The 21,704-nt window shown below is 38.8% G+C and overlaps 1 protein-coding gene across 2 annotated transcripts in view; it reads right to left on the bottom strand.

Moving 5' to 3' along the window:
• Positions 1-21,704, bottom strand: part of LOC139735185 (uncharacterized) — a 68,284-nt gene that overhangs the window by 5,414 nt on the left and 41,166 nt on the right. For both annotated transcript variants that reach the window (XM_071645946.1, XM_071645945.1), the window contains exons 6-8: positions 8,276-8,416; positions 1,301-1,415; positions 571-725 (exon numbers count right to left, since the gene is read on the bottom strand). In XM_071645946.1, the coding sequence (XP_071502047.1) occupies positions 571-725; positions 1,301-1,415; positions 8,276-8,416 (411 nt within the window). The remainder of the gene's footprint in view (positions 1-570; positions 726-1,300; positions 1,416-8,275; positions 8,417-21,704) is intronic.

Genomic DNA, 21,704 nt, shown 5'->3' with positions numbered 1-21,704 from the left:
TGGTTAAATTCGCGATTGGGGGACTAGAGAAAATATTAAGTGGCAAAGAAAGTGTGAATTTTCAACTTACTAGCAAATAAGAATGATACTAGTTATACACTGCATGAAAAAAACTTACCAAACTCTGCGAACTAGTAAGTTATAATTCAACATTTTTGAAGTGGTTAAGTCCTTCGCGCTAGATTTCTGACGATTGTTCCCTTTGCGATAATGGATTGGCTCTCTACAGTATTCGTAAGTAGACGTGGACGTGCGTAAACAAGCTTAGCCAGTATGGTCTGTTCGGTAAGCCATGACATGGTATACTAGTACTGAAATGTTCGTATCATCAAGGCAAGGGATTCATTTTGGAAGGTAATATTTTCGCGTGTTGTTAATTTCGCGAATAGCTCCCGACTCGCGAAATTCGCGAAAATAAAACCCCCGCGAAATATATAGCGTATACAGTATACTTCTCCTAAAGAGTGCCAATAATGAATAGGATAACAGACGACATGGAAAAACCAAGTCATCAAACAAAAAGAAAAGAAAACGTTTTAGCACAGATCTTCCCTGAGCTATTCTAACTACCTCTCCAGCGAGAAAGTCCTCCTGGACCACGGCGTCTGGAATGTGCTTGAGTTTCTCCATGGTCTCGTAGAGCCCCTGGCTCTCTGCGAGCTGCTGGGCCGATCCCACTGTGTGCTTCAACAGGACCAGGGCCACTCTAAACAGGATCTTCACACCTGCACAGGATCAGGGGAGGAGAGGGGAGATGGCATAGTTCATTAATAGTGTTGATAAGATTATTGCCAAAAAAAAAAAACAACAACAAAACAAATACAAAGATGAGGATGGTGAAATGGAAGTTTCTTCTTTTTTTATGAGAATATGAAGAAGAAATAAAAAGAGAAGAGGAAAGGAGAGTGACACAAAGCAGTCTCCATTGCTTTCTCTTTTTTTTTGGGGGGGGGGGGTACAGCTCGCCCAATCTTGCATTCTCTTGAAACCATGGCGATGATTTCACACATGAACCCACTTGGAAACCATATTGGTACATCACATAGATTGTTTCTTCACTGAAAGACTTCAGAATCATAATTTCAAAAGTAGAAACAAGACACTTGTATTAAGAAACTTAATCCCTCCTGAATGTATTTACACAAAAATGTTGAGCTATAAAAACTACATTTCTGATTGAATTTCATTTCTAGTCTGTTGATATCTTAGGATATATCCCAACAAGATTGGACTGACAGTTGGTTAACAGATGTTTGACACCATCACAAATAAAACATATATATCCAATGCAGTATCTCACCTTCGCAGAAGAACATGTCCCAAACACGCAGCACAGACGTCCACGGCAGAGTTCTGGCAAAGATGCACATGAACCACTCTGTCATGTACAGGATCGGCTCTATCCTGTGCTTTTTCTGTCATGCAATAAGAGATGAAGACAGGGCAGAAAAGTTGGAGAATTATTTCTTTTTCTCCCTAGTGTTACTCTCAACCCACTCCAACCACAAAAAATGAGATAGGGTGGTGATGATTCCCTTGACACCAGATCTCACTAATATTTGTTGCTGTTCTCCATACATCTCACATTAATTTGTATGCCTACTCCAATGGAGAGTTAGATAAACAAGCAAGGAAAGTTCTAATCACATACTACATATTCAACCACATCAGCCATCACATCTTCCTCTACTGTAAAAGCCTTTTAAAAGAAGACTTGGGCGAGGTCTATGGAGTGTTCTCATACCATGCAGCATCATTCAGAGGAGGCTGAAGACACCAATACAAGTTTTGTAAGTGGGATCACGATAAAAAAAACAACATAAAATTGACAGAAAGAATGGTACAAGATAACTTGGAAGGACACACACACACACACACACAAACACACACAAAGAATGACAAGTAATACAGAAAGTAGGTCTGGAAGTCTGAGAGGAAAAAATTAGAACTAAGGTTTATAGTGAGAAAAAGAAAATAACAAAAGGAGGGAAGGAAAACAGAAAGATGGATAGAACGAAAGAGAAAGGAGAAATACAGAGAACAGAGAAGAGAAAGTGAAGGAAAGTAATAGCAGAAAGCAATGCCAATGGCATACAACATATCATGGACTGTATAAAGTCGTAGCATTACATGTGTACATTATCATGACACAGAAGAAATACGGCAGCTGTGAGAGGAAGCAAAGAGGGCAGCAAACAGCAAGAGACAACCATTACTGATTGACCGTGAGTACACTGCCATACAGAGGAGACCACTTTACTAACGTATCAAATTTCATGCTAACCTTTATATCAAAGACTCTCTCTATATAATACTAAAAAAAAACTTGCCCGAAGCTTGCTCAACATAGCTACAACTGAAGTATGCAAATTGCGTTCAAAGTATTAAAATGCATTGCAGATGCATACCACTGGAAGGTGGACTAAAGTGTTTGATGTACATGAAGGTCCTTAAAGGAAACATTAAACTCAAATACACTCCTAGCCTACTGATATTCCCTTTTCATCCATGCTGGGTAGATGTGGTGTTTCCCAAGTAAGAGCAGCATTTGATGAATTTTCCAGGGTGCTCTTTGTATTAACTGTAGTCATTGTCGCACCCACGAAGTTATAAGTTCGTAACAGCCCCTCTACTTGAGTATAACACATTTATCAGAATTCATTTAATGGGTCTTAGAATATGAATATGACAATTTACTGTGTGTTTTGTGTTTGCACAGCAACTGGAGGAATAACACCCCCCACCTCCCCCCCCCCCCCCGAAAAAAAATAGATAAATGAATTTAAAAAAAAATAGTAATGATAAAATGATAATTAAGAAAAAAAAATCTTGATGAACCAAGATGGGTCATGTTCCACAGTACTGACTACATGAAAATATTATTCTACTTTAACACAGGAATACACCAAAACAATGCCTCCCCTGATAAACACTGCCTTTATTGGAGTTCACAAGCGTCTGTTTTGCTGATTGACTGTTTGCAGAAGAAAAACTCTTGAAATAACCTGGTGACTCATGCCGTATATAGCACTGACATTGGGAAAAGTATTGTTCCACCTTTAACAAAACACAACACTTTTAATCTTGTTCTATCCTGGTCTTCAGGGGCACAATGCCACGACAGTTTTGACGGACAAAGCCGTGACTCACATAATAATAACATTTTTTTTTCCAACACCACATGTCTCCTCTTGTGTATTTTAAACACACTATCTATTTCCAGCTACTATTTTAAAACACTGTACATTGTTTACATTCCACGTTTACATCTCATCTAAACATTGCTCTGGAGAGTCATTGATCACCCTATGGAAGCAAACATCATACCGAGACTTACAAAGAATTGTATCTCAATCCTAATGTAAGCTTATTTAAATAGTGGATTCACGTTATTACTGTATGTACAGTAACTAAGCTCCCTTTGGTTAACATTTTCTGCTTAAATTGGCAATGTACACAGGTGACATTTTAACATTGCTGGAGAAATCACTGCTTATTAGATATATGATAGTGCTGGGTGAGGGGTGATTATCCAACAATGTCATAACTACTTCCACCAAGGAGGCCATGTTTTTGTCGGTGTTGGTTTGTTTGTCTGTCTGTCTGTCTGTCTGTCTGTCTGTCTGACTGTCTGATTGCAAAATAACTCAAAAAGTTGTAAACGGATTTGCATGAACCTTACTGGAAGAGTTGATGATGACACAAGGAACACATAATTAAACTTTAGAAATGTGATCGGTTAACCATCTGGATCCAGGACTCCATTTTTTTTTTGAAGATTTATCATTGGCAAATAGGGAGAAAAAAGAGGGAGTTCAGGCTGTATTGTTTGAGGCGTGCATGTAGTTAGCACATGCTCGCTCAAGCTAGGTGCAGCATACAAGCTGCAGATGAGGTAGACTCTGAGACACAACAGAAAGGCCTTTTATCATTGGGAAATAGGGTGATTTTCTGCATGTGTGCATGGCACTAGGGTAGAAATGAGCTGCTTGGCAAAGGTCTGCGCTCACTGAGTCCTTTTCTAGTTCTCATAAGATCCAATGGGATGACCACAGATTCCTTGCAATCAAAACTTTTGCCTGGGAAATGACAGCGTGATGTGTCAGACATGTAACCATCTGGTGAAAGGGTAGCCCACTGCGCGGGCCGTATTTTCCATCCCCCAATTAAAACTAATGTCCTCTGTAGCTCAATAATAGAAAGGGCTGGTAGAGACAACCTCATAAATATCGCCAGGTTTACTTTGGATGATTCGCATCATGATCGTAACGCAGTCAATATGCGTGGGTGTTACAAATTCAAATGGAACATTTCCCATTGGCTCTCTGAAATGCCTGTCAACAGTACCATTACGTCATTCATTTACACGCAAGCTGTGCATAATAGGCAGGCCAGTGAGCGGCGGTTGCAAAGATTCCTTGTTCTTTTTTCGTGGGGTAGCGATTTGTGGGGTAGAGGGATTTCTACGCCGCGTGTTGCGATAGGCTTATGTGGATAGTGAACTCCAGAGGGCGACATGAAAGGATACAGACACAAAAAAAGGACAAGAGCCTTGTCTGGTGAAAGGGCAGCATTCTGTTTTTAAATCTTTCTTTCTTTCTTCTGTCCTTCTTTCCTCTCTTGCTTTCAATATCTTTCCCTTCTTTCTACTCTTGTTTTCCTTTGGGCTTTTGAGTTTGGTTGGCCAATAACCAAATTTGGAAACAGTGGCTACCCATTATTTCAGCTGCCCGACTGGATTACAAGCAAAAGGGGGTTTAGCATGGGTACTGGCATTAAGGACAGTTCCTCTCAAGAATGTCAGTGTGCGAGATTACACGAGGAACTCGGCAAAAAACAAGAAAGAGGAATGCAAATTCATGAGTCAGCTTCCAGACACGACAGGAATCACCGTTTCAAATTTGGAAGTCACCAAGCACGAGACATTGTACTGTCATTTTAATCCAAAGGGGCATCCATAGTATGCTTAAATGTCAGCTAACCACTGCAGTGTAACTTAGAGACAGTCAATCTGCTGGGTCACACCGAGACATGTTTATTTACTTGATGTCTAACAGAACTGGCTGGTGATGATGTTCTAAAACTGGCTGCATCATACACTTGTATGTAATAATAATTTGCTTTTATCAGCTTCTTGAGTATCTTTGCATTTCTTCTGATAAAGTAGGCCGACAGGTAAATGCTGTTAAGATTTTGAAATGATATTTTCAACAGCCTTTAATTCGTGTGCTAGAATTTGACTTAATTTCACACTGAAACTGCTTTTGTACCGGTAGTTTGTATTTTGTTGGGGTTTGAAGGTGAGTCATTCTCCTTTAGATATCTATTGAGATGGAGAAAAATAAGTTCAATTTCCCATCTAGAGGGGCTAAAGTTGTTTGATCCTCTTCTGTATATGGGTAATGCTGTACTCATGTTGCCATACACTAAGGTAAACGTTCAGTAACACAGTGAAAGTAATGATGCTACATCTTGTTTGATGCAAATAGATGAACACTCTTTATATTTGTTCTTTTTTAGAGATAAGCCTGGCAAAACATTCATTTGTACTACTCAGACTGTGGTAAAGAATACAACATACATAAACTCATCGCTCTATCAAGACAAGAGGATGATGCCACGTCATATAACACTGTGACATATTAGCTGTCAGTGTCTCAGGAAAATCATTGTCAGATAGATGAGAAATATATATTAAAAACTAGATATATCGCTACGGCTACTGATATGCCTCCGCCATAATGCATGGTTCTCCTAATAGGTCTATAGTACAATGTCTTGACAATGTGTGATGACAGTTTCACACAATTGGCAAAATATTAAAATGACAGGTTTGACACAAATGTGCTGAATGTTCACTTTCCTAGAACTAGGTTCAATTGGATGAATGATTAAAATGTCAGAGTGCAGGTATTTGGGGAACTGATGATTTTTACTTGACTTTTGACCCTTTTATAAGTCTATGCATTGAGTAATTTTGAAGGTATTGAGAAAAAGTATAATTTCAGTATCAAATGGGAAAATAGCATTATCTAAACCTGGCCTTTGACCTTTGACCTCACAGTTCCAAAGAGAATCACTGTTAGGTTGAACATGCATAAATATGTAAGTTTCATGATGATACCTTGAGTTACTTTCAAGATATGGAGGAAAAAGTGCAATTTAGCACTTCCATTTGACCTTTTACCTTTTGACCTTTGACCTTTTGGCAAGAAACTTCCCCCAAAATATATATTGGGTAATACATGCCATACATCAAGTTAAAAAAAAAAAAAAAACCTTCAGGCATATTGCATTTTAAGGAAAGTGGAGATATTTTGAGGAGCTGACCTTGACCTTTGACCCCCTGACCTTTGACCCATGACCCCCAACTTCCCTAGATAATCACTGCCCATCGGTACAAGCATATATACTAAGTTCCATGAAGATACCTTGAACCATTTGTAAGATATGGAGAAAAACATGAAATTTCAATTTTTTTTTTCACAAGATAACCTGTGACCTTTGACCTTTGACCCTGTGACCCTAAAATCCACACAAAGTATTATCCCCTAAGGATATACCCTCATACCAAGTTTGATGTAAAACCACCACATGGTTCTTGAGATATCGACAAAAACAAAACGGGACGGACGGACGTACGGACGGACGGACGGACGGACGGACGGACGGACGGACGGACGACCCGAAAACATAATGCCTCCGGCCACTTCGTTGCGGAGGCATAAAAAAGAATAAAAATATCTGAAAAGGGGAGCATTCTCACGGAAAACCTCACGGAAAACGTACTTCTAAGCGGACAACTCCCATTAGTGATTCACAGTGATTCATTCCAAGCCTGTGATCACATTTCCAACCCATTCAATATGAGGAAAAAAAAAGTCACTTCCTTTTAGTATCATCGCACTTGAGATTCATGAATGTACATGAATTCACATTTGCCCAATTTGGCAGGTTTGACCAGGAAAATCTTATGAGGGTCCGTCTCCTTTTCAGATTTCAAAGGCAAGGCTGGCATCCAGTTGGGTGATATTGGGTTTCTCATCGATGAAAATCTGAGCCCACATTTCCTGTTCCACAGCAGCTTTTATTATTTTCTGGATGTCATCCCCCCCCCCCCCCCACAAGTCATGTCAGGCTCAAAGAATAAGCAACTATCCCGGGAAATAACTACTCAACAGATATGAGCAACAGAGTTCTTCCTAGAATGTAGTATGATCTGGCTAATTTTGTACAAATCAGGAAATTTAAAGGACAAGTTCACCTTCATAGACATGTGGGTTGAGTAAATGCAGCAATATTAGTAGAACACATCAGTGAGAGTTTGAGAAAAATCGGACAATCCGTTAAAAAGTCATGGATTTTTTTAGTTTCTGCTCAGTCACGGCTGAACGATATAAAGAAAGAATAAAGAAAATTCAACATAGTCTCATTTTTCTTGCTTAACAAAAGAACACTCGACTTCTCTCTTTCAGAAGGCAGGGGGAATATTATCACCCTTAACATACATCAGTAGCAAGTAGAAGAAATGTGCACTTTATTCAAAAAGTAAAGTTTTGTGAAATTCTCTTTTTATTTCCCTTATATAGTTGTACGCATGTGACATCATACACTGTAGTAGTCTTCTCTTCCAGCAGTGACTGCGCAGATACTTAAAATATTCGTAACTTTTGAACGGATTGTCCAATTTTCCTCAAACTTTCACTGATGTGTTCTGCTAATATTGCTGCATTCTCTCAATCCTTATGTATATGAAGGTGGACTTGTCCTTTAATGCCCCTAAAATGAAAAACAAAAAACCAAACACACACACACACACACACACACACACACACACACACACACACACACACACAGCACTTTTGGAAGAAGCTTGTTCAAGATAAACACACATTTTTTATTCTCTTTTTCAGATGGAGGTTAACAATCCATAAGATATGCAGGACATTCATGAATAATGGACCTGAGCAGGTTACACTTCCTAATAACACGTCCTCTAAACTAACTCTTTCTCTGATTAAAAGAATGCAGGGAATAATTCTACAACTTGAATTTGATAAGCAATTTCAGCTGCTGAATAATCTTTCAAAATTGACTCCTGTATACTTCTATGGAAGAAAATTGCTACACAAAAGATACAGTTGGTGTCACAGTTGCACAAAAATGCAGAGCACATTGCAACTCAATACCAGGAAAATTATTCATTGAGAATACATCGTAAACAAACAGAAAAAAAGTAACACAAAACAAGAAAACAAAAACAAAAAAACTGTACCATGTGTTTGTGGGTCGCCGGCAAGACCTTCTTGATGAGACCAAACAGGACTTCTCCGTCCACTTGGACTGCCTCTAGGCCAGGACTGTAGTACCCTGTCAGGTAGCGCTCACAGATCTGGACCAGACACCAAAATGCCTCCTATAGAGAAGAACAAAACAAGGATATACTTTGAGTTAGTCTTTTTATCTCATTTTACTCAAAATTCTATTGCTAGTCTTCTCATCATGTTTTGCATGGTCTGTGTGTCTTGCTTCAGAATTCTTCCATTTAGTCTCTTTGTCTTGCTTCATTGAAAAAAAAAGTTGGTCTCATTAAATGAATGTTGCTTGTAACTATTTTGATAGCAAGGACAGACTTGGAAAGCAGGGAAAAAAAATAAGATCTCATGTCCTCTTCTAACCATGTGAGATGAATGTAAGCTTGTCCTTTTTCACAATAGAAAGTATAATCTAAACATACAAATTCAACACTTTTGATTCATTTTGCATGTAATGTTCTTTTCTTTTTTACTTTCCTCGTTGAAGAACCTAGGAATCAAAACTCTCAGAGATGCAGTTTTCATATCTCTCTTGGATGCGTGTACGGTTTACGAAAGACTGAAATGAACCAATCATATTCACGGAAACAGACTTGCTTGCTCTCTGGCATTCCATACAGAAGTAAATGTGTACAAATACTTATCCAACACAGATTTGTTACGTTCAGATGGTGATCCTTAATCTCGAGGATAAGCTAACTTTGAGGATAAGCTTTATGGGGCGCCAAGTGTCGCATGGTCAAGTTCGTTACTAAATCAGTCATTTCGTCCACAAAATGACTGATTTTGAGACGAAATGATCATTCTGTTGACACAATAACTGATTTCATAGCAAAATTGACAGTGCGACACTTGCCACCCCATAGAGCATATCCTCTACATTAAAAATCACTGTCTGAGCGTAACCATAGAAAAGACATCAAGAGTAATTGTCCAGATGCATTACATAATGTTGACATATGATACACTAACCCACTCATCTGGATCATATCATTCAATATGAGTCACACGGATGCACAGGGGATGCTAGTAGGCACGTCATCAATTTTATGAGGAAAAAAAAAAGGCGTGACAGCTGTAGCTTGTACTTTGCACTCATGTGCTAATGTATGACATCATGAGTGACTGTCATATTTTCTGAATTGTCTTTGTATTCAATGTTGTCTGTTGTAATTTTGTGGTGGTTTTGGTTTGTTTTGCAGTGGCAAAATCTCCACACAATGACCTTTTTTTTTTTCTTTGAGAATTCTCTGGTCTGTACGAAGATCACTGACATTCAAGCATCAGTGATACTGACATATCACAAGACTTTGTGTCTGTTGCTCACAAGTATCCTGAGGGCTTTTTACGGCCAGACAAATGCTGCAGACGAATGCCGAGGACATCATAAGACCCTGAGCTTGCTGATACAGGCCATCTTCCACACCAAAATGCCATCGATAATGACTATCTCTTGCCCACGGTCGGCGCTGTGTTTATAACAAATTGCCTTCCTGTGGCTCGTATGATGTGAGGTATTTGTCATATTATCACTGTCACACTTTGGCGTTCCCTCGACCTTTCACTCTCAGACTTGACTAGATTCAGTTTATTAGCTCTTTGTTACAGACCACTATATGACCCCATGGCACTTTCATAACAACCCACCCTACCATACAGACTTGCAGACTTCTCTTCTTTCTTCTCTCCTCTTCCTTTCCTGTCTTTTGTTCTTCGTAGACTTGTATTGTTACCGTCTTTTGTTCTTCGTAGACTTGTATTGTTACCGTCTTCTCTCCTCTCGGTACTGTCTCGCGTCTTACAGTGTATATACGTGTGGGTAATCGAATGTGTGTACGAACTTGTCGTCCTTGTCATAATTTCCCGGTACACGTGGTTCAGTGAGCAGTGTCCGGGCACTAGCATTGGTATTCTATATTTTTTTCCCAACCGGTGTATCTCAAAATAATTACATGTATATTGTTATAGAATAGTATATCATTTACTCATTATTTATCTAGCGATCCACGTCCGACAAGCTTTGCTTTTTAGTGGATCACTATTTTCCATAATCGAATTTATTTTCCGCTCGCCCACAAAGTATTTATACAGTGTTTTTCCTAAATATTGTACATGTTATATGTTGTTCTATAATTTGTCTCGTATATATATTACATGAACCTTTTGCAAACGTTTGAACAATATTATTTCATCACATGTATACTTTGTACTATGTTTTTTGATTTTCGATGATTGGAAATAAACTATGATTGAATTGATACATGTGTGCAAGACTTTTTTATTGAGTTTGTACTTCTGTTTAGAAAAAATATCCTTCTATAAACATTGAAACGAGTCCAACGAGAAAGCACAGTCTTGAAGAAAATGTAAATCGTTATCCCTTGTCATTCACATACATGTGAAAGTTGCAGATCATGACAACGTTCTCAATGACAATGATGAAGCAAATGACAGAGTTTTGCTTGTAATGTGGATAATTGCATGATGATGGGCCATAAATACTAGCCGATGCTGAAATGTACGGAAGGCGATTCCTTGACGACGTGGTCATAATATCATCACCTGTCACAATCAATCACATCCCAATACTATGTACTCTACATATTCTGCATGTATGATAATTTTATGAATAGACTAGTGCTGTAATGTATTCAGATTTCATGCATGCTTTGTTCACAAAAGTTGCCCTTAACCACAAAGCTTGTCAGAGGCTTGCCCGACCTAGCAACAGCTAAGCGAATTCCTGCATTTGGAACTTATTACTGGGAGGGAGTAGGTGGATGAAATACTTTGTTACTTACGCTGTACGAAAATAAACATTCATAAACTGTAATGAATTACAGAAACGGTCTATCAGGCTTTGGAAGGGAATTTTGTGAGTAGTTGAAGCTATGATGTACAGCTATCATTGACGGAATAGGAAATAAGTATCATCCCTTTTCAAGAGAAAACTAGGGCATTTTTCCCCTTGGAGACAATATACAATAGATTTGTGTTCAAGGAGGCAATATATTCATGTTGTAGATTTTGCGATTTTTGGTGGATTCATAACATTTGCAAATGTTACACACTGCAAAATGTACCCACAAATAGTACTTGGAATCAAGTTTGCATGCATTAGTTGTTGCCTTGTCATCCTCTCGGCTTCTCTACTTGAAAACAGATCTATTTTACCGGTACGTATGCAAATTCTATGCATATCTTTCATAAGCATTGTTCCTTACAATCTCGGAACTTAAACAGGGCTTGCCCAATGTAGCAACAACCACTCCAGCATGCTGAATTTCAAGTAGTGTAAGCAGGAAAGCAATATGAATTTTTACAGTGCAGTGCACATAAAGTCATGTGCATCATTCATTGTTTTTATCCCATCATTTTGTATGATGTCACTGACAATCCACTGCACTGATCACATTTTACTTGTAAGAAGTAAAGTAATCTAACTGAACTGAATGGAATCTAATGTTCCATCGTAAGGTCCTCAGGGACGATGAAATGTGTAGCATTGTGGACACACTGATATGCCACACTACTGCCTTCAGGTAATGTGCAATATATTCAGGCAGAGAACAAAGAGGAGATGGCCATTCTTTTTGCTCGTTGGGGGGGGGGGGGCAGGAACACAGCAGGGGAAAGCCTGTCTTCCACGCTGGTATCCCACTTGATGGGGAGATGATGAATTAGTGTCAGGGCCGCAAAGTCACGTACATGACCTATCACATGACTCTCACTATGTACTCCCTCTCCACTATCAGCGTTTTCTAGCCTCTCCGCATCTCGCCTAGTCTGCTTCACCAGACCCCATACTTTATAGAGCCCTTTGCCATGTCGGCAGCAATAATTGATGAAATTTGCATGCATATGCACGTTTTCGTGTATGTGTGCATGCATGCACATGTCTAGATTAGGTTAGCCTAGCCATGTTGAAGACATCAGCCATTTGAATGGGTATCTGAGAATTGGCTCTTGATGTCAATTTAAGTGCAAGGCAGATTTTTAGTGCTGTATTACCAAAGTATGAATGAAAGCATGAACTGGACATGAATAAATCAAATACTCCAGCAGTATTTCAGTTGAATAGCTCCAGATATATGCAAGCAGATGTCTCTGTAACCTATTTGCCAGGAAAGATTTTTGCATTGTTCATTTTTCCCCTGATATGGCCAATGGGGAGGAGGAAGATTTTCTTTTCTTTTCTTTTTTCAATGAAAAGACCAATGGATACAATTGCATCCAATTATAATCATGCCTCTTTAAAATGACAAAACATTCTTTTGAATCTTTTGATTCATTCTCCCATTTTTGGTTGGGAAGGCGATCTTTTTTTTTTTGGGGGGGGGGAGATGTGATAGTCATCCTTATCAAATTTATTCAAAGAATGAATAATGATAAGAAAAGAGTGGTAAAAACTTGATTATGACGACAGTTACGAATCTTACTTGACAATGTTACTAGGTTCATCAAGAATGGTTTCTCAACTTAACCTTATGGTCCAGGAATAGCATTCCGACTGGGCTACAAGAACCTAAACCAGCCAAAAAATCATTTTCAAGACCTCTGTAGCTTAGCAAGTGACTACTGGATCAATAGCTTTCACTATATCTTTCAGTCATAGCATTTGAATTGGCTCAGTCCAGATATGTACAATGACTGTTGCATTCAGTATTGTATAAAGCTGAATGCAAGAGGAGGCACGATGCACATAATTCAAATCACTATCCCTTTCACCAAACGATCAATAAAAGCAGACAAAAAAAATCCTGAAGAACACTATAAAAGAAATCCTGCTCAAATGTGCAAAGCTTCAATTAGATAATGAATGCGCAAAGAATCTGAACATACACTCTCTGTAACCAGCAACTCAGATGTATGATCGTAAAAATCCTGTGTGAATTATAATAGCTTTTGTCACAAATCCTCAGAACAGAATTAATCTTTTTCCATTCTTCTTCCCCTGCCACATTCTTCACAAGTCACTATGACTCGCTTCACAAGGCACTGTAGTCTGGCTTCAAGCCACACTGTCATGATTTTTCCCCATTTTTTTTCTCTTTCAAAGTCTGAAAAGATAACACAATAATCCAGCAGTTCTAGTGGCATGTATACCACGGAGCACATAGTGCACAAAATATTCCAGACTCACGTATGATAACAAAATGAGAGAAAGATTCCTACAAATCCCAGCCCCCCCCCCCCAAAAAAAAAATGTCTATCAGCCTGGTACCAAAGCTATACTATGAGTGGTTACACTAAAAGCCCATGATCAATTTCCAGCTTAAATGTGGTTGTAGCTTCATGAATCATGGGGGGAATGTGTCTGATCCCACAGGTAAAGGCCAGGATTGCCATACAAAATTTGCCCGTCTACAATGCACGTATGTGCACATTCTCCGACTACATTTTGCGAGCATGTGAACGCTTGACTCTAAGTTGGGACCGATTCCACTGATGCCAAAAATAGCTCTCAAGGTAGAGGAATGCTGAGATGTACATTTCCCGTTTTTGTTCATTTATTTTGAATGACTACACATGCCGTTGTCCATCAACAGCTTTAGCAATAGCTTATACTGCACAGCAATGCTATTCATTTCAAACAACAACAAAATTCAAGCACATGATATGGATTCAAACATATTTGTGCCAGACTGATACATCATATAGCCAGGGCTCGACACTAATGGTGGCCCGGTGGCCCGGGGCCACCAAAAATTAAAGTCAGGCCACCAAATTTCAAAAAGGGGCAAATTTGGTGGCCCGCCTCGGGCCACCAAAATTTTTTGAAAAGTATGTCAATAAATTCGTAACTTTTTGCGTCGGAAATTAGCAGTTAAATTTGTTAAAAGGATGGATGAAAAGGACTGAATGAATGCCTGAGAGTGAGTGTTGCAAGTTTGTTGAAGTTTATTTATGAATAGATATGTCCAACTTCTAATTCTTACTATCATAAATCTTAAACATTTGACTCATTAAAAAAAAAAGACCTTTTAATGTTTTTTATTGTTTTTTTTTTGGGGGGGGGACACCAAATTTTTCTCTCGGGCCACCAAAAATTTGAAATTTAGGATTTTGGTGGCCCCATCGGGCCACCAAACAAAAAAGTTAGTGTCGAGCCATGATATAGCCATTCATTACAACTCCCAAAAGCAAACTCAAACTCAAACTCATATAATTATGTGCAGCAAATAATTTGTTGCTTGAGAACAAGCACTCATCTAAATTTAGTGACTGAAGAAGGGTACCCGAGGACAAGTCGTCATATGATAGCGATTCGAAATAACCCGGTAATCCCGCAGATTACCTCCAGCTGAATCATAAGCCATTTCCACAAAATATCAGCTGATTGATATGCAGATTATGAAAAACTGAAGTACAGAAAACCAAGCATCAAATACACTGAGCATCTTGATATGTAGGTATGTGCAAAACGTATATCATATTATGTATACATTTGCATAGATAGCATTTTGTGATCATATTATGAAGTGCGTATGTAGAGCACCTACAAAAATGAAAATCACAATTTCCTTTCTATGATTTGATAGAAAATTAGAGGTATTAGCACTGGTTGTTTACTTCTGTTTTGATAAAGTATGGACTTTAAAAGAAGAACAAACAGAATGTGAGTAATAATCACAATATTTTCTCCCCTCTATATAAATCATAGACATGCAATAACACAGAAATATTCAATTTGTATTTGTTTGAAAGAACGATCAACGTCCATTACCTGCCCATTGAAGTGGTTTATAGGGCCTACATAGCAAAACTAAATGACATTTTAGAAGTACTGAATTAATCATCACCTTTCTTTGAAAGTCCACATCTTAGTTTGTGTCAACGAAACACAGTATTTTGCATGACATTAAAGGGATGCAGTCCTCACAAAATTTTAAAAAATATGTTGTTGTTGGTACCTCCAATGAACTACTTTCATCAAATAAAAACAAACTTTCAAATCACCAAATAAGCTCGTACATTTCGGTTCAAAAAGTGTGACTCTGCAAATGAGCAAGTCTTGGCGGAGAGTCATACGTCATCGATGCACAACTCTTTCCAGCGGTGTTCTGCTCGTCATCCCTAGTTATTTATGAATACATGTTTACTATTTATTTTTATATTAATTGTATATATAGATAAGCTTGAAATATTTTGTTTGAAATAATAAAACCACATATTGTCACATTTTATGAAAAAATCAGATATGATCATTTTGAACACTTAAATTGGTTTTCTGAGGCACGGCTGTCAACTTGAGAGTAGGGCATCAATGACGTTGCACCTTTTGGCAGGCTCTTACACGATCCCTTGCAGGAATTATTTTTTAAAGATCACGTACGAAGACAATTTTTGATGTCCACGCGTATAAATTGGTGAAAGGTTATATTTTTTACTCTTCTTAATTATCAGTACAGTGAAAATCTCAGGACTGCTTCCCTTTAACTCCACATCCAAAGGCCCATACAGATTTTAGGATTATACATATATTGTCTGAAAAGCAAGACAACTTTGAGTTTGTATTTTGGGTAATTTTGGTAACACTGCAAAATTTGGCAATCACTGGTTTTCCTGCAGTATGACTCACAACTGGCTTGACATTTGAATCCACACAACTCTATCAACTACATTGTACTTTTGATAGCTAGTTTCAATTTATTCAAGGGACTGCACTTTTTATGGACGATCCTGAAACAAATTTTCATGTGTTGCATTGCATAGTATATTACGAGCGGTTTACAGCTATCACACGTGAGTCAATAAACTTTTGCTCTGGACACACAGATTTACATGATGTCTCTACTCGTACAACAAAATTTCAAAGTAACACAAGACTTCCACGTACATTCTCAACAGTAAGTACCTCGACAGGTTTGATCACATACATAGATATTCTCCTGTTAGGTATTTACTACAGTTGGTATTTGACACGGAATCTTCAAGGGCAAACCATTACTTTAATGTTACACATAGGAGTAAAGACGTGACTTTTTCTCCTTATCTGTGATTTCTCTCTAAAGTAATCTTGTTAATCTTCTTTCAGCCCAATTGGCAACATGCTCAAAATACAAACCTATTAGGATTTTCAGATGGTAGCATTTGGAGAATTGATTTGTAGAACACACTTGTTGATTTTTTTTTCTGCTCTAACTCACAAATAATACACACTAGTATATTATAGCACACAGTTATCCCTCTATCCCTTCACACTTTTTGAAAGCAGACTACTGGTACATGTATGTGAACGGTGCCACATGACTATGACTGTGTGAGATTCAAATCATGGATACTGTTCCTCTCATGCACTATGTGTGAACGCAGCCCTTGGCTGAGACTTGTGGCTGAGCATCCTCCCCCCCCCCCCCCCCCCACCCCATCCTCCCCGGGGAGAAACAACGGCGCTGGTTATGTTGAGCGATGGCTGGTACCCTATGGCGAGACATGTGACTATGTCCTAACATCAGACAGATTATTAATAGAACTGATGGGGGGACACGATGCTCCAGTGAGCTCGGCTAACCAGCGGAGACTAAGGAACGAGTTACCAGCTGTCTTTCTTTATACCTTCTCCAAGATACTTAGACGCATGAACACAAAACAGACTCATACACATAATGCACATGCACACACATATACATATATGATATCCACTCCAACATACTCACACACACATAAAACATGCACAAACGCTAAAATACACATGCACACAAATACACACAATACAGTGTACCTTCTCCAACATGCAGTACTCACAAACATAAAATGTGCACACACAAATACACATGTACACACACATCCACAATACCTTTTCTTACACACCAAAATCATACAAAAATACAGATAATCACAACCACAGTAATACATAGTATACAAGCTCAGCATTTACAGTGAATAAAGCACAATATTTGTACTTTACGCACTATTCTTCACACTGAATTAACTGTACATGCTACAGTACACCGTATTTTACTTTGATTAGAAGTAAACCATACAACACTTAAATTAGAAAAAAGTTACAAATATTTGCAATTTCTCCAGAAACTGGGTACATGTGTCTGAATGAAGTACATTTTCCTAATAAATGAACATCACTGATGTAACTTCCTATACTATAATACTCGAAGTTGTTGTTGTTGTCGCGGCCTTATGTATTTCCTGTTTTATTTCGGCGTTGCTGGTTTCTCTATCTCCTCCCGAGCCGTCGGCTCCGGGCAGCTGCGACCGGTGCCGTCGGCCGCAGGAGAGTATCCTACATCGAATGGCGTGGGTTTCGTCCCCTCTCCGCCTCCGTGTCGACGTCGAGGACGAAAAAGAAAAATTAATTAGCTACATGCATAATGCATTTTTGTGCGTGACGAAAGAGCCGAGCGTTTCAATATTCACGGAACCTGCGCTGGCCTCGCTGCTTTCTCGATCTTCCATCTTTTAGCTTGCAGAGACACTGGGGGATACTAAAGATGATGGTGCAGCGAAATCTCTGACATCTTCCGGCGGACGCGCACGCACACACACAATGTACCTCGCAGAACTCTATACACACTCTACACTGTGTGTATATAGTTCTGTGATGTACCTTTGCCTCCGCCTGTTACGTGTACTGAATGTATTGACGATGGTTACACGAATCTGTGTGTGCGTGATATGGACTACAAGGGCATTTACGTACAGTTCGCCATTATTGGCGTCCCCAAATGAAAACAACGAACGTTGGTTATGTAATTGTATTTTGCACAACTGCAGAATACTATATGCAGCTCAGGTACGTCATTTAGTTTGCTCGCCGTTTGCTCTCAAGTCCGGTGTCATTGTACGCAGACTGTTTAGGACGCGGCTAAATATATTTGCCGATCGTACCCTTACATATCAGATTACACGCGCAGCTGTGTCCATTCGTTTACTGCAGAGCTGCTGTAATCATACATATTCATAAGATGAGCGGACGTAGAGGAAAACCTCGCTTTGCCGACCGCCTATTTTTAAAATTGCAAGTGGAAATAGAATGTGTGGTTCTATGGTCTATCAAACCAAGTTTTGGTGACAAAAAAAAAGAGGGAGCAAATGAAGACGAATGCAGTGATGTATAATATTCTTCTTTCTTCCATAACATGGGAAAAATATTAAAGAAAAAAAATACAAGGTCGTGAGAACCTACTCCCACGGGTGCCTATTAAACCTGATGACTATGATCTCCCCCTCCCCAAATAATAACAATGATAATAATAATAATAATAATAATAATAGTCATAAGGATAATGATAATAATGATATAATAATAACAATAATAGGAACAATAATTGTAGGCCTAATATTAATTATGATAATGTACAATCTGAAGCAGATGTAGTTCTATATTAATATGATATATCAAGCCAAGTTTTGGTGATTAAAAACAACAAGGAGGGAGCAAAATTATGAAGACGAAAATATCTTATTTTTCTCTCATAACGTGGGGAAAAGAAACATGAAAAAAAAAACACAAAACAAACCGAGGCCTTGAGACCAGCCGTGGATTCCCGCGGGTGCCCGCGTGGATGCAAGAGCAGGGGGTAATCAAAGTCATAGTGTTAATATCTTCCCGTTTCGACGGGAACAACCTGTGGGCAGAACTTTCGGGGAATCTCATTTGCGTTTTTGGTAATTTTTCCCTGAATGTTTTTGTTTTTTGCCCTGCGGAGGTGGAAATGTGTGTGTGCGTGAGGGGTGAGGGGCAACAAGACAACTGTTGGACTTCAACGGGTGCAAATAACCCCTCGAAACTCAAGTTCTATAATAAAAGCAAGTAGTGGCGGGAATGATCCCTACCAATTAATGGACCGGATCGCCTGGCATATACTACAAAAATGTATTATAAAATTTCTGGGAAGGGTGGTCATTTAGAAGACAGCACAATCAACGAAAGAATGAGAAGACTCTTCTTTTTATTTCTTCAATAAAAATGTGCAAAATCGTATTATGAGAAAAAAAATAAAACCCCTCAGACCCGTGGATTTCCACGGGTGCTGCTAGTTACATTATTAATAGTCTGCAAACTTGCCCCTTAACTCATCCCCCCCCCCCCCAAAAAAAAGAGAAAAATCCTGTGAAAATTTTGACTCGTCCACAAAATTTGTTGAGCCCAACCATTACTGAAATATGAATTGGCCAAGTGATTAAAAAACAAACAAACAAACAAACAAACAAACAAACAAACAGCTATCTATCCTACCCTAGCTTTATTTCAGTGCTATGCACATTTCAGGAAGAGATATGTGAAGTCTTTTATCTTATATGCACAAGCATTTTTAGTTATAACCTTAAAACCTTATGAACTGGGGCCCACCATATTTGCCGGTATGCCGCGCCCTTATTTGTTGCCCAAAATGGGGAAAAACGAGATAACAATTGCGGTGAAAATGGGAAACTCAACCTCGAATCTGAGGTTGTAACCTTTATGAAAGTCCATGCAAGTTTCTTCATCCTTCAGATTTTATCTTCATCAAAGACATTTCATTTTTGCAGTGAGTAATTACTAGTATGAACTATTGGCATTCACTTTCTTTCTCAAAAACTTTTCTGCCAGCACATGTCCCTACGAATGTAGCTCTACAGGGCTGCAGTGCCATCAAAGTGGAAGCTGTGATTGAGAGGCCATTGGTGCGTATTGGCTTGAAATGAGCAAATGACACTGAAATAAGATATGCCAGCATATACGGTATATTTTGTCAAGGTGATTCTATATCATCTAAAAGGTAATGTGATGACAGTCTGCAATATTAATAGGAACACACAAAGTAGATACTCTATTAAATGACCAAGCATACATGCGCATGCGCGCGAGCGCATACACACACACACACACACACACACACACACAAATTGCATTGCATAAACTGTCAAACTCTACTATAATCTGCTGTTCCAGTATTGTCAAATAACACTGGATCTATTTAGTAATAACCCGTTGAAGACAAGTCCCAAGTATACTCGGGCAAGTGTCTGCGGGGAAATGCGTGTTGCAGCAAAATCAGCCTGTCCTCAACGGGTTAAAGAGTCATCTCTCCATTTATTTGTCTACAATTCTAAATCTATGCTTCAGCGTGGGATGGAAATAACATGGGGGCGGTATGCATTTTTTTTTTCTAGTGACCAGTTGAAGTCGGTCCACCTCAGAACAAACAAAACCTGGCAGTACCACAGTAAAATTGTGTTATGTGTTGCAGTTGTGTGTGGTACAGAAAAGCGATGAAGGTATATATGTATCTGAAGCTCTTATCATTACTACATGTATATCACTGTTGTTGGAGTTGCAAATGTCCCAGATCTTCAGAGACGTAATTTTGCATCTGAAGTGTAGTCTGGAATTACACAAGCTTTTGATATCTCATTATCAAGAGCAATCTACTCGTGAATGTCATGTCTCTGAGGTTGACATTGTGTACACTTGTAGGTGAATTGGGAAACAAAAGGCCAACAGCTTGGGAGTTACCAATAGGCTAACACTGCTGTGTCTCCAGTGACATCCAGTGGTTTCTGACATTAGATTCATTGTGTGATTGAAAAGATAGACCATGCACACAAACACAGATGTGCTTTTACTTTCTAGCATCCACAGCAAGTCTTTGCAGGAATAGCCTCCACTGATACCTGACTTTGTTTCACTCGCATTCATGTCTTTGGTACCGACTCTTGGCTAAATAATGGCTCATTAAGCACCAACTTCCAGTCCTGTAATGGATAGAACTTTGGTATCTCTCTATAATGCTGCCACAATACATGCAATTACACTTCAATCTCTTGAAGCGAGTGTCAAGTGTTTTACGTCTACCTGTATACATTACATGTCTCATTTTTCTTGTCCCTTCCCTTTCAGCCTATTTCATGCCAATCTTATAATGATGGTGATGATGTAAAGATGATACTGATGATGATAATCACGCACAGCGTGTTTAACCTGATGGGTTCCATGACTCTCCCTGTAGTAGACTAGGAGTGGGGGGAAGAGAATCACGAGTAAAATTACATATGCCTCTCTTCTTTCCTTTTGTCGATTCATCTTAACAGAAGAATGAGAAAAGGAAGAAGAGGAAAAGGAGGAGGAGGAAAAGAGGAAGAAAAAGATATACTGTAAACATTGATATTTTTGCGTTATCAATTTTTCCCTTTGAGTGGCTCAAAACATATTCATGGGTTGTTGAATTCACGCTGCGCAATTGTCAACCCACTTACAACGCGCACAGAAAATTGTGAAGATATTTCTTGGGTTTTAGAATTCACGCTAGCCAGACGTAGCACGAAGTAGGCAAAAATTAATGAACCGCAAACATTTCTGCGTTTACAGTAGAAGAAACAGGACTAAAAGGAAGAGAGGAATAAGATGTAGAACAGCAACGAAGCCATAGAAGAAGAAGAAAAACA

This window comes from Diadema antillarum, unplaced genomic scaffold, assembly GCF_040938485.1.
Source record: "Diadema antillarum isolate AM-2024a unplaced genomic scaffold, OU_Dant_1.0 seq00000565_RagTag, whole genome shotgun sequence".
NCBI lineage: Eukaryota > Metazoa > Echinodermata > Echinoidea > Diadematoida > Diadematidae > Diadema > Diadema antillarum.
Note: the sequence above shows the minus strand (reverse complement) of the source record. Positions and strands in the feature narration are given on the sequence as shown.